General features: G+C 54.4%; 4 protein-coding genes across 4 annotated transcripts; 1 reads left to right on the forward strand and 3 right to left on the reverse strand.

The window, feature by feature from the left end:
- Positions 1-1,497: 1,497 nt before the first annotated feature.
- On the reverse strand, positions 1,498-4,207 carry PSMB6 (proteasome 20S subunit beta 6). The gene is given in 8 exon segments (XM_030296274.1): positions 1,498-1,715; positions 1,841-1,985; positions 2,184-2,313; positions 2,429-2,560; positions 2,892-2,959; positions 3,382-3,431; positions 3,434-3,749; positions 4,172-4,207. Coding segments are annotated over 8 exon segments (1,020 nt in total). The 3' UTR covers positions 1,498-1,572.
- Positions 4,208-8,951: 4,744 nt separating this feature from the next.
- On the reverse strand, positions 8,952-11,272 carry GLTPD2 (glycolipid transfer protein domain containing 2). The gene is given in 12 exon segments (XM_030296275.1): positions 8,952-9,162; positions 9,543-9,726; positions 9,729-9,825; positions 9,827-9,925; positions 9,927-10,068; positions 10,160-10,283; positions 10,286-10,322; positions 10,580-10,660; positions 10,662-10,700; positions 10,702-10,808; positions 10,811-10,835; positions 11,252-11,272. Coding segments are annotated over 12 exon segments (1,167 nt in total).
- Positions 11,273-11,557: 285 nt separating this feature from the next.
- On the forward strand, positions 11,558-13,703 carry VMO1 (vitelline membrane outer layer 1 homolog). Its single transcript, XM_030296849.1, is given in 8 exon segments — positions 11,558-12,719; positions 12,721-12,795; positions 12,797-12,826; positions 12,956-13,024; positions 13,026-13,075; positions 13,346-13,380; positions 13,383-13,525; positions 13,527-13,703. Coding segments are annotated over 8 exon segments (600 nt in total). The 5' UTR covers positions 11,558-12,638; the 3' UTR covers positions 13,644-13,703.
- Positions 13,704-14,554: 851 nt separating this feature from the next.
- Positions 14,555-21,302, reverse strand: TM4SF5 (transmembrane 4 L six family member 5). The gene is given in 7 exon segments (XM_030296848.1): positions 14,555-14,910; positions 15,095-15,131; positions 15,134-15,203; positions 15,205-15,231; positions 15,580-15,663; positions 20,974-21,071; positions 21,074-21,302. Coding segments are annotated over 7 exon segments (672 nt in total). The 5' UTR covers positions 21,147-21,302; the 3' UTR covers positions 14,555-14,627.
- Positions 21,303-26,769: the final 5,467 nt, after the last annotated feature.

A 26,769-nucleotide genomic window follows, 5' to 3' on the forward strand; every position in this document is an offset into this window, starting at 1 on the left:
AACGTTATCCTAGACCCTCCTTACCATCCCAGGTCAAGCAGGGGAACGTGTTCTCACTTACATTTAAAGATCACTCCAGTTGGGGCCCCTCGTGGCTCAGTTGGTTGAACGTCCGACTCTTGATTTTGGCTCAGGTCACGATCTCACAGTTCGTGGGTTTGAGCCCTGCATCAGGCTCTGTGCCGACCGCGGAGTCTGCTTGGGATTCTCTCTCTCCCTCTCGCTCTGCCCCTTCCTTCCTCGCACACTGCCTCTCTCTCTGAAAACAAATAAACTTAAAAAAAATAATAATAAAATAAAACATTAAAAAAAAATCACTCTGGTTGCTCTATGGGAGATTATAGAAGGGGAGTGTGGAAACAGCAGGGCCACAGAGGGGGCTGTTGCCATCTGGCAGACAAGGCACAATGGTGGCTTGGATCAAGACAGGGCTGTGGAGTGAGCGTAGCAAACACACAGAGTTGTCGAATCGCTATGTTGTGCCCCTGAAACTCAGGTAACATTGCTTACGGAAGAGCAACGTGCCAGTGACAGGAAGTGGGTGGGGAGTGTTCAGGCTCAATGCAGAGTGTAAGGGGACGAGAGAGGAATCCAAGACGCCTTGAGGAAAGAGGACCGGGTAAACAGGTTTTGCAAAAAAAATCAAAAGTCGTCTATGGGTTATTTTAAGTTTGAGGTACATATATTTGGGATCAGAGGGCCTTCTCTGCTCTTTTCCACTTAATCCCGGACCTACCCACCTCCTCAGGAAGCCTCCCGTGTAACCTCCCAGAGTCTCCAGGGCAGGATCATATTCTAGAACAAAGTTTTCGAATGTGGTATTCAGTTTCCTTATCCACAGAGTGGAGGAAAGTTGAGGCAAGGCTGAGAAAGCCAGGCACTGCTAACAAGCACCGTTGAACTCCTTTCGGCCCCTGGCCCGAGTGGGCACAGACTCGGGGGGCCAGAGTCTACTCTCAGCCTCCCATCCAGGCAGCTAAAGACTGATTTACCATCACACCCCCGTGGGGTTCACAGCGGGCCCACAGATCTCCCAGGGGCCGTCCTCTCCCACCCACCCGACATCCGTCTTAAACTCCATCTGCAAACAAGGCCCACCTTTCTCCCCAAAGCCACCGTAGCCACAGTGCTGCTCCTGGCAAGATGAGGGGACAGAGACGGGTGTGGAAAGAGGGGACCGTGAGCCTGAGCCGGAGGCAGGCTGAGGGGAGGTAACCCCAGGGACGGTCAGGATTCTGAATCCCACCCTGCGCCTGAACAGGGAAGGGGCTGGTCATCAGGTGGGAGCCTCCGTTTCAACCACACCTTGGTGCCCCAAGGACCTGGGTGTGGTGGGGGAAAGGAAGTGTGGGGGGATGGTCTGGAGAAAGAGGTTTGAAAACCACTCTCGCCAAGGTTTGTCTCCAACTCCCCACCAGCTCAGAGCAGTGGTCCGTACAGGCGGGCGTAGGCCGAACAAGTTCAGGCCTGAGGTCAGGAAAGGAACCTCAAAGCAGATTCTTTTTGACAAAGTGTTTATTGAATTTTACGTCACTATGGGGTGTCTCTTATTGTATCCTAGAACTCTAGGAATCAGGGAGGCGGTAACGTGGCGATGGTGAATTTGGGAATCTGGTCCCCCAAAAGTACCCGCCGCTCCACCCCTGACTCCTCGATGGCCGCCAGGCGGATCACGCCTCCGCTGGAGCCGTCCCGTTCCATGGCCAAAGCGAGGGCTGTGAACAAACGAAGAAAGCTGGGGTCAGGGTCAGGTGCTGGGATCACTACAAGGAATGGGGAGTGTTGGCCTGGCTTGGATAAGAGGGTTGACGTTCACAGGCCCAGAAACCCAAGTTCTCACCATTGGCCGTGAATTGTAGACACTCTTCCTTGGTCATGCCTTCCCGGTAGGTAGCGTCGACATAGCCATAGATATAGGAGCTCCCAGAGCCCCCAATGGCAAAGGACTGTCTTACCATCATGCCCCCCATGGGCACCGAGTACACCTGCCAGACGGAAGGAGGAGAAAAGTCACCAGTTGTACCCTCTGCCACACACGTACATACACCCGCCCACGCGGGTGGTCTGAGATGAGTTGACAGTAAGGGAGGTAGAGACTGGGAAGACAAACAGAAAATGGCTGCGGTGGGGACAGGACCAAAGACATGGCTCCAGGGCTCTGATGGGGGTTGGGGGTGTCTCACCTGCCCTCCTTCTTGGGGGTCCCAGCCCGCAATGATGATTCCCGCCATCAAGTCTTCCCGGTATCGGTAACACATCTCCTTAAAGAGGCTGGCGGCTGTGTGCACCAGCGGAGGCTCATTTAGCTCAATGCTAGAGGGGGAGGAGAGTGACAGGACAGGCAGTGTCGGGATCTGGGAGTTAGACCATTTAGCATCCCAGTCCCGACTCCCTTCAGATACTTGCTCCGCCCCTGCCCACAAGGTACCTGTGGAAACCGAGCTGATACGTGACAGCATCAGCTACTGCCTGGGTATCTGCCGCTGAGCCTGAGCGGCAGCAGAAGATACGGTCATGAATAGGGGTCAGCTTGTCAGTCACTCGATTGGCAATGTAGGACCTGCAGGATGGCAGAACAGTGAGGGGTGCGATCCGCTGGCCTCCCACCTCCATCCCATTACTACCCACTCCAAGGGCTCAGAACAGGCATTCCGGCATTTCCTAGCAGTTCTCACCCAAACGGAAGCTAGCTGGAGACCAGCCTTTTGCAAACATTTCAGCCAAGGGGGAGGAGGGAAACTGGGAAGGAGTGGGAGCTGGAACAGATCCTTATCTCCAAGAAGGGAAGAAACCTCCCTTCCCACGGTGGACTGTGGAGGGTAAGGACGGACTGTCAGGCAAGGAAAGAAGGGAGAGAGGGATGACCTGCCACGCAGGTGTCCTGAGCTCACCCAGTGGTAGTTCTGGAGTCGGCTCCGAGAACCACGCCCCCTTCAAATTGCACGGCCATGATAGTGGTCTGCGAGAAACGAGAAAGGGGTGAATCTGGGCCGCTTCCCATTATCCAGCACACACAAACTTTCAATGATCCCTCAGTGCGGTCCCTGGAGTCCGAAAGTCGTGCGCCACCGACCCGTTATCAAAAATCTCGTGGGGGCCCCAACACGCCGCGGAGTACCAGAATCCCAATCCTCAAATCCTCAGAGGCCCATCCCGGCCTTAACCCCCCCCCCCCGGGTCCCGCAAAATGCCAGCGTTCCACTCTTCAGCCTCCCCTCCACCTCCCACCGCTCTCCAGCATCTTCAGGATACCTCTTTCCTGCCGAAACAGAGCACACCACCTCCCGCCCCCGCCGCCAGTTCGCCGAGCCCCCTCAGCCCTACATCGTTCCATCGCATCAAGCCTTGTGCGCATCTCCGAACCCCGGGTGCCTCCTACACCCATGTGGCGACTTCCCGGCTTTCCCAGTCGGGGGCGATAGCCTCGGGACCCAGGCTGGGACAGAACCCGCTCCTCCAGCGGATACTAGGTGGCCGCCATCTTCCTCCTCAGCCACTGCCACAAAGCGACTGTCGTAAAGCGCTCTGTCACTCTCTCTCCAGTCGTGCTGTAAAGCCGTCTGCGGGCGCAGCGAAGTCACGGTTGACGGCGGAAGGGGAAAGAGTCGCGCAGGGACGGATCTTTTGCGACAGTGAGCGCTTGATGGCAGCGTGGGAAGCCGACCGGACGAAAAGCGCCCCGGCCGGCGTGCGAGGCCTCCGCTTCTGCGCGGTACCGACTTACTGCGATGGGCGTCGCGGTTCAGAGTCTTGGAGACAGACGCGAGCGTGTCTCAGAGTGACAGCGCTGTTTTCATTTGTGTTAGGTATGGACGTCGGAGTATAAACCAGGAGAGGCATTGCTGGCTGATGCAGAAACGATACTTAGCATTTCGAAGAACTGACAGTTTGCACAGCAGCTGCCCCGTTTGACATGCCCGCCAGCCCTGTGTGCATCGTGACATTCCAACTTCCCCCATCCTCACTGCCTCCGTGCACTTTTAATTTTAGTCTTCCGAGTGGGCGTGAAGTGGCACCTTCTGTGCTCCCCCCCCCCCATTTCCTTAATGATTAGCGATGTTGAGCATGTTTTCATGTGCTAACTGACCATTTGTATATATTCTTTGGAGAAATGTCTATTCAAATCCTTAGCCCGTTTTATTTTTATTTTTTAAGTAATCTGTACACCCACCTGGGGCTCGCAGAACCCAGAGATCAAGCGCTGCATGCTCCGGCGCCTGAGCCAGCCAGGTATCCCCAAATTGTGTTACCTTTTATGATTATGATTATGAGAGAGAGAGATTGAGAATCTTAAGCAGACTCCAGGCACAGCGCTGAGCCCAACGCATGGCTCAATCCCGCGACCCGGGGATCATGACCTGAGACAATATCAAGAGTTGGACGCTCAACAGACTGAGCTACCCAGGCATCCCTGGGTTATCTTTTATTGTTAAATTGTAGGGGTTCTTTTTTATATTCTAGATACTATGCCTTTATCATAGTATATGATATGCCTTAGATATGATTTGCAAGTATTTTCTCCTATACTATAGGTTGTCTTTTCACTTCCTTCGTGGTGTTCTTTGAAACACAAACATTTTAAATTTTGATCAAGTCTAGTTTCTCTATTTTTCCTTTGGTTACCTGTGCTTTTGTCGTTATATCCATGAGACCTTTGCCTAATCTGAGGCAACAGGGATTTCCATCTATGTTTTCTACTAAGAGTTTTGTAGTTTCAGTTCTTACACCTGTAGGTCTATGACCCATTTTGAGTTCATCTTTGTATATAATGTTAGGGAAGTAGGGGCCCAATTCATTCTTTAAAAAAAAATTTTTTTCAACGTTTATTTATTTTTGGGACAGAGAGAGGACAGAGCATGAACGGGGAGGGCAGAGAGAGAGGGAGACACAGAATCGGAAACAGGCTCCAGGCTCCGAGCCGTCAGCCCAGAGCCCGACGCGGGGCTCGAACTCACGGACCGCGAGATCGTGACCTGGCTGAAGTCGGACGCTAAACCGACTGCGCCACCCAGGCGCCCCCCAAAAAAATTTTTTTTTTAATGTTTGGACAGAGTGTGAGCAGGGGGAGGGGCAGGAGAGACAGGGAGACACAGAATCTGAAGCAGGCTCCAGGCTCTGAGCCATCAGCACAGAGCCTGACGTGGGTCTTCAAACTCATGAACCGTGTCGAAGTCAGAAGCTTAACCGACTGAGCCACCCAGGCGCCCCCCAAATTCATTCTTTTGCAAGTGGATATCCAGTTGTTCAAGCACTGTTTGTTGAAAAAACTATTCTTTTCCCTTTGAGTGGTCTTGGCAGCTTTATCAAAAATCAAATGACCATAGGGGTGCCTGGGTGGCTCAATCGGTTGAGATTCCGACTCAGGCTCAGGTCATGATATCGCGGCTGACAAGTTCAAGCTCCACATGAGGCTCTGTGCTGACAATTCAGAGCCTGGAGCCTGCTTCTGATTCTGTGTCTCCCTCTCTCTCTGCCCCTCCCGCACTCACGCTCTGTCTCTCTCTGTCTCAAAACTAAATATAAACATTAAAAAAAAATCAAAATGACCATGGTATACAATCTGTTTTGTATGTGTTTTGCTAGTATTTTGTTAAAGATCTTTTTTTACCTGTATTCATATAATGTATTGTTCTGTAGTTTCTTGTTTTTTCTTGTAGTATCTTTGGTATCAGGGTAATCCTAGCCTCATCTAGGGAAGTGTTCCCTCCTTTTCTATTTTTAAGAGTTTCTGAAGTATTGACATTTTCTTTATTTTTTTAATGTTTATTTCATTTTTTTGAGAGACAGAGACAGAGTGTGAGTGGGGGAGGGGCAGAGAGAGAGGGAGACACAGAATCCCAAGCAGGCTCCAGGCTCCCAGCTGTCAGCACAGAGCCCGATGCGGGGTTCGAACTCACAGACCATGAGATCATGACCTGAGCTAAAGTTGGCCACTTAACTGAGCCACCCAGGCACCCCATAATTTTTCTTTAAATGTTTGGTAGAATGCATCAGTGAAAACATCTGGGCCTGGGCTTTGTGGGAACTTTTTAAATTACTAATTTGATCTCTTTATTTATTATAGGTTGTACTCATATTTTCTGTTTATTCTTGAGTCAGTTTTGTAGTTTGGTCTTCCTAGTAATCTTCCATTTCATCTATGTCATCTACGTTGGCCTACAATTGTTGATAGTATTTCCTTATACTCTTTTTATTTCCATAAGGTTGGTAGAAATGACCCCTCTATCATTCTTGATTTTCGTAATGGGAGTCTTCTTTCTGTCTTGTTCCAGCTATCGGTCGCCAATCCTGTTGATCTTTTGAAAGAACTAACTTCTGGTTTAATCGTTTCTGGGGCGCCTGGGTGGCGCAGTTGGTTAAGCGTCCGACTTCGGCCAGGTCACGATCTCCTGGTTCGTGAGTTCGAGCCCCGCGTCAGGCTCTGGGCTGATGGCTCGGAGCCTGGTGCCTGCTTCCGATTCTGTGTCTCCCTCTCTCTCTGCCCCTCCCCCGTTCATGCTCTGTCTCTCTCTGTCCCAAAAAAAAAAAAAAAAAAAAAAAAAAAGTTGAAAAAAAAATAAAAAATTGTTTCTCTGTATTGTTTGTCTTCTAGTTCCACTCTGATCTTTATTATTTCTTTCCTTCGGCCTTTTTTTTTTTTTAAGTTTTAGCTTGCTCTTTTTATAGTGTCTTAAGGAGGAAGATTCAACTAATGATTTGTGATCTTTCCGCATTTTTAACACAGACATTTACAGCACATTTCCCATTGAGAACTGCTTATGCTGCATCCTTAAGTTCTGGTATGTTTTCTTTTCATTTTCACTCATCTCAAAATGTCTGCCCTTTTAGAAGTGTGTTGTTTCATTTCCACATTATTTGTGAATTTCTCAAATTACTTGTTGGTATCGATTGCTAGCTTCATTTCGTTTTAGTAGAGGATATTCCGTGACTTCAATCTTTTTAAATTTACTGAGACTTTTTTGTGACCTCACGTGTGGTCTCTCTTGGAGGATATGATACGTGCACTTGAGAAGAATGTGTATTCTGCCGTTATCGTGTGGAGGGGTCTTCCCGTGAGTTTGCATACTCTTCTACATACCACAGCTGGGGCTGGTTTCTGAATTGAAAGACTGATCTAAATAATCCCCTGCTTAAAACGAACTCTGGAGATAAAGTCCTATCTCTAGAAGATAGCTTGTAAGGACCTTCTTGAACTTGCTCCTGAACACCTTTCCAAAATCCCATCTCCTCTTTACTTTTTTAATTTTTTTAATGTTTATTTATTTTTGACAGAGAGACAGAGACATAGCATGAGCGGAGGAGGGGCAGAGAGAGGAGGAGACACAGGATCCGAAGCAGGCTCCAGGCTCTGAGCTGTCAGCACAGAGCCCAATGCGGGGCTTGAACTCACGGACCGCGAGATCATGGCCTGAGCCGAAGGTGCATGCTCAACCGATTGAGCCACCTGGGTGCCCCTTAATTTTTATTGTAGTAAAATATAAGTAACATGACATAAAAGTTAACATTTGAACCATTCTTGTCTGACTCAGTAGTATTAAATACATTTACACTAGTGGGCAACCTCTCTTTTATTTTTGACTCTGGGCTCTAGCCATCTGAACCATTTCTAGTGCTGATATGTTCATTTAACAAAAAGCTATTCAGTGTCTACTAGGTGATAGGCACTGTTAAAGGCACTGGAGGTACACCAGGGAATGAAATGGACAGAAATTCCTTGCCCCATGCAACTACTTTTCTTGATAGAGACCAAAACAAAACAAATGAGTACAATATACAGCATATTAGATAGTGAATCATATTTAAAAAAAAAAGCAGGGAAGGGAAACAGGAAGTGTGGTGTGTGTGGTGTGTGGTGTGTTGAAGAGACATTTGAGTAAAGTCCAGAAGAAAGTAAGGAGGGAAGTCATTTCTCTATTTGGGGGAAAAGCATTCTGGACAGAGAGAATAAGTGCACAGATCTCGGGGCAAGATCATGCCCGAAATACTCAGTGAAAATGGAAGAGGTCAATCTGGCTAGCACACAGTCAGATCACGTAGGGCCTTTACAAAGCTCTCATCATTCTCACCTGAAAATAGGATTCAGAAAATATCCTGCTCAATTAAAATTTATTTTTTCATCTGACTGGAATAGGAACCCATGGAAGGTTTGAGTGGGGAAGTGACATGAGAATGGGATCTATGTTTTAAGGGATCACTTTGGTTGCTCTATTGAAACACACAATGAAGGGGGGGGGCTGGAAGGCTCAGTCCGTTAAGCGTCCAACTTTGGCTCAGGTCAGATCTTATGGTTTGTGAGTTCGAGCCCCCATGGGGCAACCTGCTATCAGCCCAGAGCCTGCTTTGGATCCTCTGTCCCCCTCTCTCTCTGCCCCTCCCTGCTTGCTCTCTCTCTCAAAAATAAACACTAAAAATTTAAAAAAAAAGAAAAAAAGAGAAACACGCAATAGGGACACCGAATGTGGGACAGAGAGACAACTAGGAGGCTCTTAGGATAACCCAGGTCCTAGACAGAAAGTTGGACTTGACAAGGGTGAGTGTGGAATGGTCAGAATCTGACAGATTAGATGCGGGTATGATGAAAGGGAAACAGGAGAGTCAGGGCGACTACAAGTTTTGGGTTTTAGGACCTGGAAGAATGGAATGGTCATTCACTGAGCAAGGAAAGACGGGTGAAGGGACTATTGGGGGAGGGAAGGGTAGTAGAAGCTCCGTTTTGGACACGTTAGGTTTGTTATTTCTCGTAGGGATGCAGCCAAAGATGGCTAACAAGTCGGTGTGTATAGACGATTCTGCGGATGCAGCGGGGAAAGTGGGCGGGCTCACGACTGGAGACTTCCCAGTGTATGAAATCCGCCACGCTCACTATTGTTGCGGGAGTGACCGAGGAGTCTTTTAAAACCCACGTTATTCAGCTGAGCGCCCGCTCGGTTGTGAGGCCTGACGCACAGGTTTTAGGCTCTCGGTGGTGACAGGGGAGGGTGCCGTTTATTCCCAGCGACGGGGAACGCGGGGAGACGCGCCGTCCGGGAGGAGGCGCCTGGATCCGTGTTGGACGTGTTGCATCTGCGGGGTCTGCGGGGCGCGTCCAGGAAGGAGCTGGCGGCGCGGGGGCCGGAGCTCGGCGCACAGGTCTGGGCCGGAGGCTTGGCACGCCGTTGGCGACTGCGGCCTTGGGAGCGGTTGAGACGGGGCCCCGGGGGAGCGTGAGTCTCCGGCTGCCGGGAACAGGGATGACACATCTTCCCACTCCATTGTTTTCGATTTCCCTTAAGCGCCTGCCGTCACCGCACAAGACGCCCTACATCCACGGCTACCAAAGAACGCTTTTATTCCCTACAGCTCCCCGCCGCGTCCCGCGACCGCGGAGAGACGGAGGGGCTCGGCACCCACCCACCCCGCCGGGGGGCGGGCCTTCCAGACGTGGCGTCATACGTGGGCGTGGCCGCGGCGGCCCCGCCCCTGGGGGCCCGGGTGGGCGGCGAGCCGAACGCGGGGCGCCCTCTCCACGTGGCGGGTCCCGACCGCGGCGGGCGTCAGGCCACCCGAGCAGCCCGCGCTCGGCCAGCAGGCCCTGGGTGCGGTTGTAGACGGCCTCCAGGGTGGCCGCCGCCCGCGCCAGCGCGGCCCGCGCCTCCGTCTCCCCGGCCCCCGGGCACGCCAGCCCGAGCCAGGCCGCGACCCGGGAAGGCGAGGAAGCGAGGCGGGCGGCCTGGCGCACGAGCCAGGGTGGTGCGGGGCCAGGGCCGTGCGGTACGCGTCGCCGCACTGCCGCCGGCGTCCGGGCCTCCGGGCGTCGCGGGCCGCCACCCGGTGGAGGCAGAGCTGGGGACCAGCGCAGCGCTCGGTGCAGCAAGAGCAGGGTCCGTGAGCCCGAGGACCTGGCCGGGTCTCGGGGGGCGACCCCGGGCCGCTCCAGCAGTCCCGCCCCGCCGCTCCCACGCCGCCATGGCCGCCAGCGACGAGTAGTGCGCCGCCTCCGGGCCGTGCACCCGAGCCTCTAGGGCTGTCACCTTGGCGGAGGCCTCGTCCGTGGCGAAGGCGAGATGGACCGAGGGAGTTAGGAACCTGTGGCGGGGGTGGAGAGCGCGGGCTGGAGAAGGGGCGGTGGAGCCGCTGGGGGGCGGGCCCCGGGGGGCGGGGCGGGAGGCCGCTTACCCTGACCAGCGCCCTCCATCCGGCCAGGTACTGCGACAATGCCAAGTCGCCTTCGGGGTTCAGACTGGCGCGAAACGGCTCCATCACGCGGCCCAGCACCCCCTGGGGGCCCTCACACGGAGGCTCTTCCACTTGGGGGCCTCCAGGGGGCCCGATTGCCGCCGGACCTGGGATAGACAACGGGCGGAAGGGGGCGGGAGCAGAACCCTAGCCAGCTGGGCCTCCTTGGCCAAGCAGCCCAGTCGGGCCCTGCAGAAGCTACTCCTAAGGTCTGGCTGGGATCTCTCCAGCCGCACTCGGCTGCTGACGCGAGAGGGGAGACGAGGAGCAGGACCCGTCCTTCCCCAGACCCCCAGCCTGGTCCCGCTTCCCGCCATCAGGGTCCCGCCCGGAGTTCTCGGTCTCAGCCCTGTCCCGAGCATACCTGGACAGGCGGCGGTCCTTCGGGATTGCAGGACCGTGCCCAGGACCTGCACCCTGAGACGACGCCTGGGGAGGGGCGAGGCCCGAGCGGTGAAGGATCGAGGAGGGGGCCTTAGGTCCCCCAGCGCTTGGGTTCCTGGTGCCTCCCAGGGCAGATGAGGGAAGGGACCACTCACGGAAGCTCCGAGCACAGAGATAAAGCAGCAGCAGCGAGAGGACGGCAAGAGGATCGCGTGGCGAAAGTAGCGCCGAGGCACCTGTGTAGCAGCGCGACCCCATGGCTGGGGCGGGGACCACCGCCCCCTCGCTAGCCCCAAACCAGTACCTGTCCCTCGGCCTCCTGGAGGCGAGAGAAGTCCGAGGTGCCTGAGGTGCTAAGGGTTAATAATTAACCTACTAAGTCCCCTTCCCCTGTGCCCTTTGCTCCAGAGGACAGCATCTCTGCGGTGCAAAGCGATGACTAGGATTTGGGGGATTCCTAGCAACAAGTCTCTGCGTTTGCCTTCCGTGTAGGCCAGGTTGTAGTAAGAGAGGCTGGGCTGGGAACGACCCCCCCAATGAGCAATGATGTGGGCCCTACATCAGCACTGGCCCGAATCCCCACCACTGCACATTCGAATCCGAGGATTAAATGATAATGTACGTGCAAACACTGTTAAGTGGAAAAACTTACCACAATTGCTTCATAAATCATAACCTATGAAGTTCAAACGTAGGGCACCTGGGATCCCGGAAGCACCCACTTCTAAATTCTCTATCCTGTCTCCAGGGGACCTGTCTTCTGGGTGCTTTTATACTTTAGGCTTTATCCGGTTGCATTTTTGTGGCTTATTATTTCTTTTAACTCCAGGTTGGTTCTGGTTTCGCTGGTTATTGTGTGTGTGTGTGTGTGTGTGTGTGAGTTTTTAAAAAGTAATCTCTATGCCCAACATGGGACTTGAACTCATGACCCCCAAGATCAAGAGTAGCACTCTACAGACTGAGCCAGCCAAGCACGCACCACATCACACCACACCCACCCCTGCCCCTTATTCTTCAAAACAAACCTTGTGAACTATTTCCACATCCAGGCCCTGTAGTAGGCCTCAAAAAGACAAAAGTGCCTTCACAGAGCTCAAGATCCATTGGAAAATTTATCATCTGTTTCCTTGATTTTCTTGGCTGCTGTTCTATTTACAGCACTGAGAATATTGCCTGGGCCAAAACCACATTATTGGTATATAAATATATATTGAATAAACACAGGAAAGCGTGAAGGACAGGCACATTGGGTGGTGACCTCATGACAAATCAGTCATTTTTCCCCCCAAGTTAGGAGTCCGCCTAGTGGTCATGGCGGGGACAACATTCAGGAAAAGGACACAGGAAGCAAGAGAAGAAACAGCCCCCCTTGTTCTTAGGGGCTCTCAATCCCCTGTCCGTAAAAGTTCTTGGAATTGTTCCTGTCTGTGTATTTTCTTCTCAGGGGAAGGGGGACCCCAGATTCTCTGGGAGTCTGGGCCCCAATCACTAACAAGATCCTTTCTAGCTACCACAGTTCATGGATTCTTGCCCTATCTCTCCCTCGAATGCTCCCCCAAATCCTGGAGGTCAGGAGAACCCCCACCCAGCATTTCAGAGTCATTGCTTCCAACCCTAGACATGGGCTCCCCGCTTCCCAGTGTTGGAATGTTCCCCAGCTTGCTGACTGTGACCTTAGGCAAGTTGCTTGTCATTTCCAAACCCCATTTTGCTCATCTGTGAATAGGAAGGGTCATTCCCACCTCCTTAAAAGGGTTGTAAGGATCAACACACGCCTGCAAAACGCTGACCACAATTCGTGGCCTATAGTAGCTCTGTAGGTGGTGGTTAACTCAGCTGGTCCGCTCTCTCTGCCCTCCTCCTCCGGAGAGGGAACCTCCATCTCCCAGAGCAGAGAGTGGAGTCTGCAGGGTTCTGGGAGCAGATTAGTTTCGGGTGTCACTTAATCCGGGAGGCCCTTCCGTAACCCGAACTTCACAGGGGCAGAGGTGGTATAAATCTGCATAAGGGGCCCCAGCCCGGCTCTCAGAGGCTGCAGGATGGACAAGGGTGCCTCAGCCAAACTGCTGCTGCTGCTGTGGGCCACCTGCTACGGACATGCAACAGCCGACCACCTGAGCGGGCTACACGTCGGTCATCGAGGTGACCACCGGGGGACCCTGGGGCGACTGGGCCTGGCCTGAGATGTGTCCCGATTGGATTCTTCGCCAGCGGGTTCTCGCTCAAGGTGGGGATTCAGGCTGAGATCTCTGAGGAGGGGGAAGATGCACATCCCCTCACCTCCCCACCCGCTGCTGGGGAACAGACGATGGCAGTCTTTTAACAGGTCCTTACCCTTCTTCTCCTCCCCACCCAGGTGGAGCCCCCCCAAGGCATTCCTGGCGACGACACTGCTTTGAACGGGATCCGACTGCACTGCTCACGGCGGGAACGCGGAGCGCAACACGCAGGTGGTGGAGTCCCAGTCCGGCAGGTGCGGGACGCGGGCCAAGGGCCCCCCGAGAATGGGGATACGCCCTTCCCCTGCGTTACACACACACACACCCTCCGGGCTAGAATGTCCCCCCGGGGCTGTGGGGCAGTGTCGACCTGGGGACTGGGTGGAAGACCTCCCTGGTCAGGTGACCACACCCAACGCACCCCGGGGCGCGTAGCGACTGGCGACAAGTCCACCGTCCCCGGGGCTGGGCTGGGAAGGGGGCGGGGGCAACCGCGGAAGCATCGCTTCTCCCCCGCCCTCGCAGGTGGGGGCGCGTGGACGTGAGCCACAGTGGTGTCCCGGCGTGGCTTCCTCGTGGCTTTCTCGCTTCGCGTGGAGGCACCCATGGCCCCCGGGGACAACACGGCGGCCAACAACGTGCGCTTCCGCTGCTCCGACGGCACGGAGCTGGAGGGGCCCGGCCTGGCCTGGGGCGACTTTGGAGAACTGGAGTAAGGCCTGCCCCAAAGGCGTGTGCGGTTTGCAGACCAAGGTCGAGCGGCCGCGGGGCCTCCGAGACGACACCGCCCTGAACGACGTGCGCTTTTTCTGCTGCCGGAGTTGACCGGGTCGCCCGCCCGGAAGCTAGTCCCACCTCTCGCTATTAAAGCTTCTCTGTCTTGGCTTTGGTCTCCTTCGTTTCAGGGGTGGAGGAAACTGCGTCCTAGTCTTCCTCCCAGCCCACCACTGGGCCAGGCCCAAACTCGGGTTCGGTCTGGGGAGTCCAGGCAGGCCGCTGAGAGTCACGGACCCACACAACCCAGGAAAATGCCCTTAAACACAATTTTGCGTGCAATTAAGGAAGTCCTGTCTTTCTGAGGGCGTCTGCAGACACATGGCCCTGGTTAAGAGCCCAGACTGTTTCCTTGCTGAAGCACCGGTGACCTCAGATTAAGAAACTTCCGCCAAATTGGGTTCTACCAAACGCTAGGACACCTTGAGTTTTCATTTTCTAGGGCTTACTCTAGCTTGTCTTTTCCACAGTCTCCTTCTTTTCCCTACAAAAGTCAAAGAGTGGCTTTTGATGTCGGGATTTCCCAGTTAGGACCGTCACGCTTGCTTCTCTCTTGCCGGAACCCCCTGGCTATCCGGACGGTTAGGCCGTTCACCAAATTTCCGCTTCAAATTTCACTTTCTCGGACTTCATCTTATTTTAAAAAGTCCCTCCCTCAGCCACTACCTAGCCCATTACCGGCGTGTTTTTTAAAAAGGGAAGTCATCTATTGCCTTTGAAAAAACGTGCCCATCTCACTCCCTGGAATGTGAAATTCTTTGGGCGCCTGGAACGTGCCTGTCTTGCTCACCACCGTATTCGGGGGCACGCCAACGGCTCAGTAACTACGTGTTAGGAAAACTTGCGGGGGCCCACAGAGGAGCGCCCCGAGGCCAGGCGTGTCTGGAGGCCTCGGGACGTCCCCCCCTCCCCGCCCCGACCCCCCAGCGCAGAGGGCGCAACCTGAGACGCGCACGCGCACGAGAGCTCAGAGGTTTATTCCAGGGCGGGGAGGGCCGGCGGCGTCCGGGAGCGAGCAGGGCGGCGGGTGGGGCCTCAGCGAGGGGCGCCCTGCGGGAAAGACGAGGTGAGGACGCGGCCAGGGAGCCAGGGGTTCCTCGCCCCGGCTCCCCCCCGCGCCCCGCCCCACCCTCCTCTTCCTGCAGTCGGCCGCAGAAGACGCCGAGGGCTGGCGTTCACCAGCTGCACCCCGCACAGCACCAGCTCCAGGCACGACGCGAACACCAGCAGCGAGAAGAGCGTCACGTTCCAGTACACCACGCGGGGCGGTGTCCTCGCACGCAGTCCCACAGCGTGCCGGTTGCGCAAGTAGGAGCCTCTGCGGGCGGGGCAGGGCCACGTGAGAGAGCGAGGGCACGTGGATGGGCCTCCCCAGCCCCGGCCCCGCGCAGGGCGCCGAGCGGGGGTGGGGGGGGCGGCAGGCTCCTCGGTCCCCGCCGGGGTTCCCGATGCGGGTGGCAAAGGCGGGCGGCGAGGGGCGGCGGGGGCGCGCGAAGCCTTACGGGACGTCTTTGAAGTGGTAGTCCCACTGGCCGTTTATAAGCATTTGGGTCCGGTTCGGAGCCCGACTCCCGACACCGAGAGGCAGTAGATGGCGCCCAGCGTCCCGAAGTGCCGAGGAGAAGACGGAGCGCAGCATCTGGATGCGGGGTGCGCGGCGCGGTGAGCGGGGCCGCGCACGCCCCGCCGGTGCGCGCACCTTTCCCTCGCCCGGCTCGAGCTCGCGGAGAATCCGTCTCCCGGCGAGGCCCGGGGCTTGGCCTTAGCTGACCCCGCTGGGCCCTCGGCCGAGTCCTACGTCCCCCGGGGCTCCGCGGTCCCCACCGCGGGCCCACACGAGGCCGAAGTTGGCGGGGCGACGGAGGGGCGCGGTGGCGCCCGGGACTCCGCAAGGGAGCTCCTGTGGCTCGGGGGACCGTTGGCCGTCAGGTCACCAAGACCTGGGCAGAGAGCCGAACCCCGAATCCCGCCCTGATTTGGATCTTACCCTGCAACGATTTCCACAGCAGCCCGCGCCGCAGCAGCCCTTGCCCCCTGCGCGGACGGCGGCGATGCCCGGGGGACACAGCACCTGTGGAGGAAGGACAGTGTGGCAGCGAGTCCCCGCCCGTTCGTCAGCTACCTTCCTGCATCGGCGCTCACCTCCTCCTGGGCGGGCTTAGGATGCCCTCAGCCCTTCGGACTGTAGGAAGACCTTCTCTCTACTGCCCCTGCAGTGCATTGGGGCCTCTACCTCAATTTATCATTATTTACGTGTCTACTTATCTGTGTTCACATGGCCTCCACGAGGTAAGGCCCCATATCATGATGTGCTCTGCAAATCTTGACACACAGCAGGGGCCCTCCTGAACCGGAGTCAGGGGGCTTGGGGTTCATGCCAACACCCTCCATGAATTGATTCATCTCTCGGTCTTCCAGACCCCACCTCACAGGGCTGTTCTCAGGCTTTATTTAAAAAAAAAAAAAGTTTTTGGGTGGGAGTGAGGGGTGGGTGGTGATGGGTATTGAGGGGGGCACCTGTTGGGATGAGCACTGGGTGTTGTATGGAAACCAATGGGACAATAAATTTCATAATAAAAAATATTAAAAAATGTTTTTAATGTTTGTTTTTGAAAGAGAGAGAGTGCGAGCAGGGAGGGGGCAGAGAGAGAGACACAGAATCGGAAGCAGGCTCCAAGCTCTGAGCTGTCAGCGCAGAGCCGGACGTGGGGCTCGAACTCACGGACCGCGAGATCGTGACCTGAGCCGAAGTCTGCCCCTTAACTGGCTGAGCCACCCAGGGGTCCCGTCAGAATTTATTAATGAAATAACAGGTCCGCCTGACGTCAAGACTGGCTCAGAGTAAACGGTCACAATGACCAGAAGTCCCCTGAGCAGCAGGAAGGAATCGTGGTGTTGGAAGGTCTGGCGAGCTGGGATTATGTGGAAGGTGGAGGAGAGCGTTAGCGAATGCTCTGATAGGAAGTGTAGGGCTCCCCAACATACCGCCCTGGCCTTTTCTGTCTTCCTGTCTCCCTGTGGCCTTCGTCACAGAGCCCGTCCCCTCTCAGGGTGTCACCTGTCGCCTGGAACAGTACCCACCTCCAGCTTCAAATGTAACTGCTCAAGGATACGTTCGTGTCAGTGTCTAGGTTTTAGCTCACCCCAGCCAGCCTCCTACTGACCTCACGATTTCCCCCCCAGGTTCCCCCAGTTCGCCTCCCTGTGACTTTTTGTTCATTTCCATCGGTGGAAATATTCTGTAGGTCACCCAGGCTGATCAACTTGAATCCTCCACACCCAGCCAGACCCCGAGTCTTCTCGCCTTGTCCTTTAATGGTTCTTGAATCTGTCTGTTCCTTGGTCTGCGGGGTCAGTCCCCAGTCCCCTCCCTCGAGGATGATGTTCTCAGCCCCTCTGCCAGGTTCCATACCTCTTGTGCCTCCACGTGGCCGCGCACTCCGCCGTAATGTTGCTACCCCCAGAGGTAAAACGCCTCTCCACGGGTCTTGGCTCAGATCCCTCAGGGTCTCCTCAGAGAGTAGCCCATCAAGGCTGAGCTCTAGAAGGCATTCGAGGCTTCTCACTTCGGCTCTAGCCTTATCCTGTTGCACCAGGCCAAGTTCTTTGCCCAGCGCGCATCTCTGGAATTTCCACAGCTGTCTGGATCTGTGCCTTGCGTGAACCAGCGTTGCGCTCCTCTCTCGGGGAGGGGCTGAGAGTTCAAGTTCTGTTGTCTCATCCGTAGGGACCTCATAGAAACACTCGCAGAATTGGATGGGCTTCCTGCCAGGTGCTTCCTCTCTCCCCTTCCTAGGCTCTTGGCAAGTCTAGGGCCAGCGCTGGCCTCTTGGCTTAGCCTCTCTGGGTAGGACACTTGCTGGGAAGCTCGTAGATCCGAAGACATCTAGAATTGCCTTTGGGGTTTACCAGTTTCGAATGACCTACCTGCTGGAGATTTTTTACTTTTTTTAGTCAGTGTTTGTTTCTTTTTCTCGTCCAAGCTCCTCTGTCTTAACTCTGTGCCTACGTCTACTCTGCCAAGAGAAGGGTCTTTGTAAGCATAGAAGGAAACGCTGGGATTACGGCTCGAATCTGCTTCCTTGGCCCCCGGCCCATTCTCAGCCACTATTCACTCTCCTGGACAAGTTCAGTGACCTCAGTCTGGTTCTGCTTCACTTACTGACTCCTTATTCCACACGGGAGCCAGTGGTATCTTTTTTTTTTTTTTTTTTTTTTTTTTGGAGAGAGAGAGAACCCGAGCGCGAGTGGCAGAAGGGCAGAGAAAGAGGGAGACCCAGAATCGGAAGCAGGCTCCGGGCTCCGAGCTGTCAGCACAAAGCGCGACACAGGGCTCGAACTCATGAACTGCGAGGTCATGACCCGAGCCGATGCCGGACAGTTAACCGACTGAGCCACCCAGGTGCCCTGCCAGTGGGATCTTCTCAAATCCAGCGGGGTGTGGAGCTACTAATACGCTCATATTTTGCTCATGGGAGTGAAATTGGTATACGAATTTCCGAAAACGCTTTGGCAAGATCTATTAGCACTGAATACTCGCATAACTTAAGAATCAGCAGTTTCGGGGGGCGCCTGGGTGGCGCAGTCGGTTGAGCGTCCGACCTTCGGCCAGGTCACGATCTCGCGATCCGTGAGTTCGAGCCCCGCGTCAGGCTCTGGGCTGATGGCTCGGACGCCTGGAGCCTGTTTCTGATTCTGTGTCTCCCTCTCTCTCTGCCCCTCCCCCGTTCATGCTCTGTCTCTCTCTGTCCCAAAAATAAATAAATGTTGAAAAAAAAATTTTTAAAAAAGAATCAGCAGTTTCGGGGTGCTCTGTCAGTGAAGTGTCTGACTTCAGCTCAGGTCATGATCTCACGGTTTGTGAGTCAAGCCCCCATCGGCCTCTGCTGTCAACATAGAGCCCGCTTCAGATCCTCTGTCCCCACCCCTGCCCCTTCCCCCACTTGTGCACTCTCTCTCTCTTAAAGTAAATAAACGTTTTAAAAAAAAAGATCAGCAATCCCACCCTTAAATGTCCATCCAGCAGCAGTGCAAACATAAGTTCACCTAACGACATTTACAGGAACGTTTATAGCAGCGTTACTTGTAATAAACCCAAATTGGGAGCCTGTCCAAACATCATCAACGGTAGGATGTTTTAAATGAATTGTGGTATATTCACACGCTGGAATGCACGAGAAATAACAGACTAGAACTCTCTATAATGATAGGAGGAGCCCTCACAGACATATATTGAGCCGGAGACGCCAGACACGAATTACTACACCGAATGATTCCGTTTGTGTAAAGTGCTGAATGGGCCAAAACCAGCCTGCGGGGCAGAATGTCAGCGTAGTGGGGGACTCTGTCGGTGGGGGGTAGCGCCTGGCCGAGGGAGGCACGTCTGGGATTCTGGTAATGACCCGTGTCTTGGTCGGAGTGCGGGGTACATGGGCGGGTTCGCTTGTAAAAACGCATTGAGCTGCCCTACTAAGGATCTGGCCATTTAGCTGTAGGACTTAAAAAAAAAAATTCAAAAATTTTTCGAAGGCTCAAAACAAGGCAAAACTGTCCATTTACTGGTTTCCTGTTGACTTCAGAATAAAAATTCACGTTCCTCACAAGGGTGGACGTGCTCTGGCCAGTGCCCACGCCGGATCTCATCTCATTAAACCTCGGGTGCGCTGGCCTCTCACGCAGTCAGAGGTACAAGCTTGAGGCTGCGTACTTCCCAGTCCCCTGTCTGCAGGGCAGAACTCCTCGCTTTTGTCTTGTGGGTCGCAGCTCGGATGGCGTCCCATCGAGGCCTTCCTTGAAAATGCTAGAAACAGGCGCCCGGCTGACTCATTCGGTAGAGTTTTCGACTCTTGATCTCGGGGTCGTGAGTTGGAGCCCCACGTGTGGCATAGAGTTTACTTAAAGTAAAAAACGAATTTTTTTTTTATATATATAAAGTAGGAGCGCCTGGGCTCAGTCCGGTGAACGCCCGGCTCTTAGTTTCGGCTCAGGTCGTGTACTCACGTTTGTGAGTTCGAGCCCCACATCGGGTTCTGTGCTGACAGGGTGGAACCTGCTTGGGATTCTCTCTCTCCCCCTCTCTCTGATCGTCCCCTGCTCTCTCTTTTTCTCTCGAAAATACATAAACAGTAAAAGAAGATAAAAGTGTACTCTTGCCTACAGATGAAATTTAAAGGAGATAGTAGGTGATGATTAAAATTAAAAGAGAAGACGCTGTGAACAGTGGCATTCCGCCTGCCCTCGGAAGGAGCCCTTCAGGACAGCGTCCTGCTTCTTGCCTCGGTGAGGCCTCCGATCTGAATCCTCCTGCTCATCTGTTTGCTTTGTTCACAGGACTATCAATCAAGCCCCTGTCGAGTCCAAGGCCCCGGGACTAGGCACTCGGCACACAACAGGTGCCACATGGCAGCCGGCAAAACAGGCCGTCCGTGCTCTCACCGGGCTTCCTTCTCCCTTCCTCGATAGTGTGTGTCCCCCACCACGGGCCCAGCTTCAGGGAGAGCAGGGACTTGGCCTGTGTCCCCATGGTGTAGTGGCGCTTAGGAGTGGCCCAGGGCCTGGAGGTGGGAAGAAAGCAGCTGGGAGTGAGCGTGGGTAGGGGGGGCATCCTCGGTGGGGGGAGGGGGCTCCCCCAAAGCAGGCTGGTTGGATTGTGGGGAGGGGAGGGTGGTTGGCTCTGGAGGAGGGGTGGATGTGACACCGGGCGAGGAGGAGTGTCACTGTGGCCAGAGAAACAGCAAAGGTGAGCCCTGTCCCCGGGAGTTTCGTCCATCAGAGACGTGGGGGGCTGTGCTGGGGAGACCTCTGGTCTTCGGGCCCATGAGGATGTTAAACTACCCTGACCTTCCAGAACAGGAGGGCTCGGAGGATGGGGTCTGGAGCACCCCCCCCCCACTTCTGACAGGACACGGGGTGCCTTCTCCGCCACACTGGCCTGGTTCTGAGTGTGTGGGGCGCAGGGTGGGCATCCGGGAGCACGGACTGGGCCACAGGTGGGATGACCCCCCCTGCCAGCGTGCTCCCGGCCCCAGTGTCCCCGCACCCACCCTCCGTGTCCCTCGTCATCCTGCCCCAGATAACCCACTTTGACCCGGCACCGGGCCCTTGTAGGGAGGCGTCCTCAGCATCTGCTGCACCAGCAGGACGGGGGAGGGGGGTCAGGGGGGCGCAAGGAGCACGTCCTCCCTCCCTCCTTCCTCCTCTTTTCCCTTGGGCCTTCAGCTCAGGACCCCGGGGCTCCTCCAGGACTCGCGGGTGCTCCGTTTCAGGGGGCAGAGGGGAGGCTCCAGGGCCCCCACCACGCCGCGGCCACCCCTCCCCGGGCAGCTGGCCCCCCCCCAACGATCCGAGCCCCGCAGAGTGGCCCCCGGGGCCGGCCTCTCACCATCAGGCCCCCGCCGATGAAGCCGGCCATGAGCCACACTTGCAGGCTGAGGTGGCCGTCGGTCCAGGTGGTCTTGCCGCCCGGCACCAGCAGGAGGCGTTGGCCAGGATGCAGAGCAGGGACAGGGGGATGAGGGTGAGGCCCACGCAGCGGGCACACTTCCCAGTGCACATGGTGGGGCGCTTTCGAGGAGAGCGGGTGTGAGTGAAAGTGAGCCGCAGGGACTCCCGGCCGAGGGAAAACAATTCAGGAGCAAGGTACAAAGGTTGGGGCAGGGGTGTGGCAGGCACTGGCAGGGAGAGAGATAAGGGAGAGCAGCAGGGGAGCCGGCAGAGAGCAGGCAGAGGCCGAGGGGCTGCTGCCGTGGGGTAGGGGGGAGGCGGTGGGAGGTTGGGGAGCCTGACACAGGAAGTGGCCTGAGGTCAGCGTGTGCTTCCTCCTTTGGGTGCCACACCTCTCTGCATCCCCCCCTCCCCGTCGCCTGTGGCAGCCCAGGCCCCGATGCCCTGATTCTGGGACGCCTCCCAGGCATAAGGGGTGTAGCGATGCCCCCCATCACTCGTGGTGGGTCGTGGGGATTCAACGGGACAGCGTGAGAAGTGTTTTGTAAGCAGGGATGCGCTAAGCAGATGTGCGGTGGCCCCGTCCTTTCCCGTGGTCCCCCGGGGAGGGGCCCTCCTGGAAAGAAACCTAAGAGGATGGCGGGGGACCCTCGGTGTCCCCTCCACATCTCCTGCCACTGTGTGGTTATCAAGCCCTCCTCCTCCTGGTGAGGCCACCGCCTGTCTCTCAGGGTGGGACCGATTGATTAGAACATTCTATGCCTCCAGTCTCAGTGTTTGATTCAGTGATGGCCACACTGGATCCAAGCCGCTCCCGTGAGAGTTCGTTTCTGCTTTGGGTCGTCGGCCTGGGGTCCTCGAAGTCCCGTTTCTGTCAGGGATGCTGAAGTTGCTGGTGGCGGCCGACACAAGGCAAGGCCTGCCTGCTGGGGAGCGGAGGTCAGTCGAGGGGAAGGTGCAAAGCTGGAGACAAAACAGTCCTGATGGCATTGTCTGAACTTGCAGATCAAGCCATGCTGAAGCTGATCGGTCCTTCAAGGTTGTTGGCGAGCCAGTTTGAGAGGCGTTTCTGTCAACTGCACCGTGGAGAATCTTTTTCCATACGGAGATGCATTCACGAGGCCCCTGCCGTGGGCAGGGCCCGGGGCGTGAGACCCAGCTGTGGGCATCGTGGGAAGCAGAAAGGAAAGCGTAGGCCCAGGTAGGATGTGGAGTGTGGAGGCGGGGTGACAGGACATCAGAGGGACAGCTGAGAACATCACGCACACGGCCACACGGCCGTGTCCAGCCAGTGGCCTCTTGTGTGGCTGTCCGAGCAGCCCACTGAAGCCACTAGAGAGGCGTGGACAGTGCAGGAAGCTCACTGCTCAGATGAAGCCGGACTCTGGGAGGGACTCCTCCTATTTATAAGACAACCGGATGGAGAAAAACCTATGAAGAATTTGCCTCTTGAAGCAGAGGGTACCTAGAACAAGAAAATACTTTGAACTTCCCCCAACGCCCCGCCTCGGACTCATGGACGTGTGACAACTCGTATTTGGTTTTGCTGAATGCCTTAAAAACATTTCCACGTTATTTCTGATGTGTCTCTTCATTAGTTTTTCTCTTTTCATTAATTTTTTTTTTTCATTCTCCTGTGTTCCAGAAGGCATATTTGAAATCCTGGTAATAGTTGCTTGTAAGCATTGCAGAAGTATTCTTTTGTTATTTTTCTATTTAAAATTTTTTTTAATGTTTATTTTTGAGAGAGAGAGAGACAGCATGAGCGGGGGAGGGACAGAGAGAGAGAGAGAGAGAGAGAGAGAGAATCTGAAGCAGACTCCAGGCTTTGAGCTGTCAGCACTGAGCCCCACGCAGGGCTCGAACCCACGAACTGTGAGATCATGACCTGAGCAGAAGTTGGACGCTTAACCAACCGACCACCCATCCCTGCATCCCTGCAGCCTCCTTTGACGGGTTCGGTACAGCTGGTTTCTGTGCTGGGCTTTATAGCTTATGGCCAGAAGTGACGTTCACGGTCACAGCAATATCGTGTCCCCCAGTCGAGGGCCTTCCCACTGCCCGCCCTGAGAGGGACTCAGCCCTGCCCCCACAGGCAGAGTGGGATCCAGCGCAACCTACGTATCTCTCTACAGGTTCATCAGCACTGAGTCTGACAGGTGGGTCTGCTTTTTAGGTGAGTAAAGAGAAAAAGAAGCGGGTGAGGGGTGGTCTACAGGTATTCCTGATGTTACGTTTATACAATTCTGTGTGTCTAAAATAGTGGCAAAAATATCATAGGGATGGGGCGCCTGGCTGGCTCAGCTGGAAAAGCACGGACGTGACTTGATCTCGGGGCTGTGAGTTCAAGCCCCGCGTTGGGCGTGGAGAATACCGAAAACAAACAACTTTTTTAAAAAACCAAAGGGAGGGGCACCTGGGTGGCGCAGTCGGTTAAGCGTCCGACTTCACCCAGGTCACAATCTCGCGGTCCGGGAGTTCGAGCCCCGCGTCGGGCTCTGGGCTGACGGCTCGGAGCCGGGAGCCTGTTTCCGATTCTGTGTCTCCCTCTCTCTCTGCCCCTCACCCGTCATGCTCTGTCTCTCTCTGTCCCAAAAAAATAAATAAACGTTGAAAAAAAAATTCAAAAAAAAAAAAAAAAACCAAAGGGATTGTGAAAAAAGTTCTGCAAAACAAGCGAAGGGGTCATCATCCTGGAGACTAAAAGGAGAACGCTGGAGAGATATTTACTTTAGGGTTTGGATGGGATTTTCAGGAAGGTTTTCGCCAGGTCTCTCTCTGGGAAGCGGGAGCAGAGTACCGAGAAAGAAAGGGCCGCGATGAGAGGGCGCCCCCGTGTATTTGGGGGAGAAAAGGGAGCATGGCACAGAACCGCCAAGTGCGCCCAGAGAACCCAAGCCCAGACCCGCTGGAGAGCTGGACGGTAACTGGGCCCATGTGGAGGAGGCGTGCGGGGGACACGCTCCAGAAAACACTCTACTCGGAGAGAGAGCAGCAGTTAAAGCAGAAGGGACGCTGAGGGGACGGAGACGCTGGGTGAGCAAACTGTGCCCGGAGACCCTGTGGAGCTGGTGGCCGTGACCCACCGTTCACAGCCTGTGCCGGGAGGAGGCTGCCTTGGGCGCAGACCCACTTGAGTCAGCTTCTGGAAAGGCACGTGGTGTCCTGGGGAAAATGTGAAAAGCAAACTGAAGGGGCACCTGGGTGGCTCAGTCCCTTAAGCGCCCGACTCAGGTCATGATCTCACGGTTCGTGGGTTTGAGCCCCACGTCAGGTTCAGTGCTGACAGCGCAGAGCCTGCTTGGGATTCTGTCTCTCTGCCTCTCCCCCAATGGCGCGTGCTCTCTCTCTTTTAATTGTTTTAATGTTTTTATTTTATTTTTTGAGAGAGAGACAGAGAATGAGCAGGGGAGGGGCAGAGAGAGAAGGAGACACAGAATCTGAAGCAGGTTCCAGGCTCTGAGCTGTCAGCACAGAACCTGACGTGGGACTCGAACCCACGAACCATGAGATCATGAGACCGTGACCTGAGCTGACGTCGGACACTTAACCAACTGCGCCACTCAGGCGCTCCATCTCTCTCTCTCTTAAAATAAAATAAACATTGGGGCGCCTGGGTGGCGCAATCGGTTAAGCGTCCGACTTCAGCCAGGTCACGATCTCGCGGTCCGTGAGTTCGAGCCCCGCGTCGGGCTCTGGGCTGATGGCTCAGAGCCTGGAGCCTGTTTCCGATTCTGTGTCTCCCTCTCTCTCTGCCCCTCCCCCGTTCATGCTCTGTCTCTCTCTGTCCCAAAAATAAATAAACTTTGAAAAAAAATTTAAAAATAAAATAAACATTACACTAAAAAAAAAAAAAAACTAATCTAGATTCATCTCGAAGAGCCATGTCATTGAAGGGTACGTGTAGGCAGAATTAAAGGTCACCTAGAAAGAAACAAAAGTGATCTGGCTAGAGATTTCTCTGTGTTACTAAATACTGGAAGACAGAGGAACAACATCTACAGTTCTGAGAGCGAAAAAAAAAAACAAAAAAACAAAACAAAAACAAAACTATGACTTAATTATATAAATATCCAAGGTACTTTCTGTGTATGAAGGGCAGTAGAATTGCATTTCTGAGAAGGCTTGGGTTTGAAATTCCACTGCGTCTCTTTCTTCTCCTTTTTTTTTTTTTTTAAGAAAGCATTTTAAGTCACCAAGAGATGTAGTCAAAGAAAAACTCCAAAATGGGGAAGTCTTGACGTGACTGTAAATAATTTTCGTCAATGGAGTTATGAAAACTGAATGTAAGTTTCAGAAGGAAATCCTTTTAAAGCGAAAAAATATATATAAATTCCAAAAGTTACATTAAACAGTAGTCAGGATGTCAACTACTTATCGCCTGCTGTGCCCAGAGTCCGTTTTAAAGAAATGTACATGAAATAACAGAAAACGCACCTCTGCTGAAACAAAAGGGGAATTTATTGGTTCAGGTGATCCAAACGTTCAAAGGTAGAACTAACTTTCAAGCATGATTCATAAAGGGATCATTGATAAGCTGGACTTCATCAATATTAACAACTTCTGCTCTGCAAGAGACACTGTCAAGGGAGGGAGAAGGAAGGTAAGCCACAGACTCAGAGAAAATACTTGGAAAAGACACATCTGATAAAGGACTGTTCCCCCCAAATATACAAAGATCCCTTAAAACTCAACAATAATAATAAAAAATAAATAAATAAAAAGAACAAGCAGGGTTTTTTAAAATTTTTTTTCAACGTTTTTTAAGAGAACAAGCAGTTTTAAAAATTGGACAAAGGACCCTAATAGACACCTCAGCAAAGAGGATGTACAAGTGGCAAATAGCGTATGAAAAGATATACCACAGGGGCGTCTGGCGGCTCAGGCGGTTGAGTGTTGGACTTGGCTCAGGTCATGATCTCGTGGTCCGTGGGATCGAGCCCCGTGTCGGGCTCTGTGCTGACAGCTCGGAGCCTGGAGCCTGCTTCAGATTCTGTGTCTCCCTCTCTCTCTGCCCCTTCCCTGCTGGTGCTCGCAATCTCTCTCTCTCTCTCTCTCTCTGAAAAATAAATAAAAATTAAAAAAAAAAAAAAGATCGCAGGTGGTTCCTCGGTTTTGGGTCCCAGTAACCGAATGGACAGGCGTTTTGTTTCCTGCGGTGGGGGAGTCAAGGCCGTGGAGGCGGAAGGTGGGAAGGAAGACTCCTTAACCTCTTCCCTGTTACCCCCCAGGAGAGGACGCGCCTAAGCGCTGCAGGAAAGGCTGCTTAACCCCTTATAAAGTCGCGAGCCGTTGGCCCTTCAACGGTGTGGGGGTGGGGAGTCGAAACCCACGTGTAACTTCTGATCTCCCCCACCCCCCACCCCGCCAGCTTGAGAGTGATGTACTACCATAGACCAGAAGCCTTTCCGAGAACACGAGCAGTCGACGAATACATCTTTTGTATATTATGAACTGTATTCTTGCAATAAAACAACAGAAGGGGCGCCCGGGTGGCTCAGTGGGTCGAGCGCCCGACTCCCGATTTCGGCTCAGGTGGTGATCTCCTGGTCGTGGGTTGGAGCCCCGCGTGGGGCTGTGCTGATGGTGCGGAGCCGGCTTTGGGGGGGGGGGGGTCTCTGTCTCTCTGCCCCTCCCCCACTCGCGCAAGCGCACGCGCGCTCTCTTTCTCTCTCTAAAGTAAAAAGAGTGTTAGTAAGAAAGTCATAAGGAAGAGAAAATACATTTACAGCAC

This window comes from Lynx canadensis, chromosome E1 (genome assembly GCF_007474595.2).
Source record: "Lynx canadensis isolate LIC74 chromosome E1, mLynCan4.pri.v2, whole genome shotgun sequence".
Taxonomy (NCBI): domain Eukaryota; kingdom Metazoa; phylum Chordata; class Mammalia; order Carnivora; family Felidae; genus Lynx; species Lynx canadensis.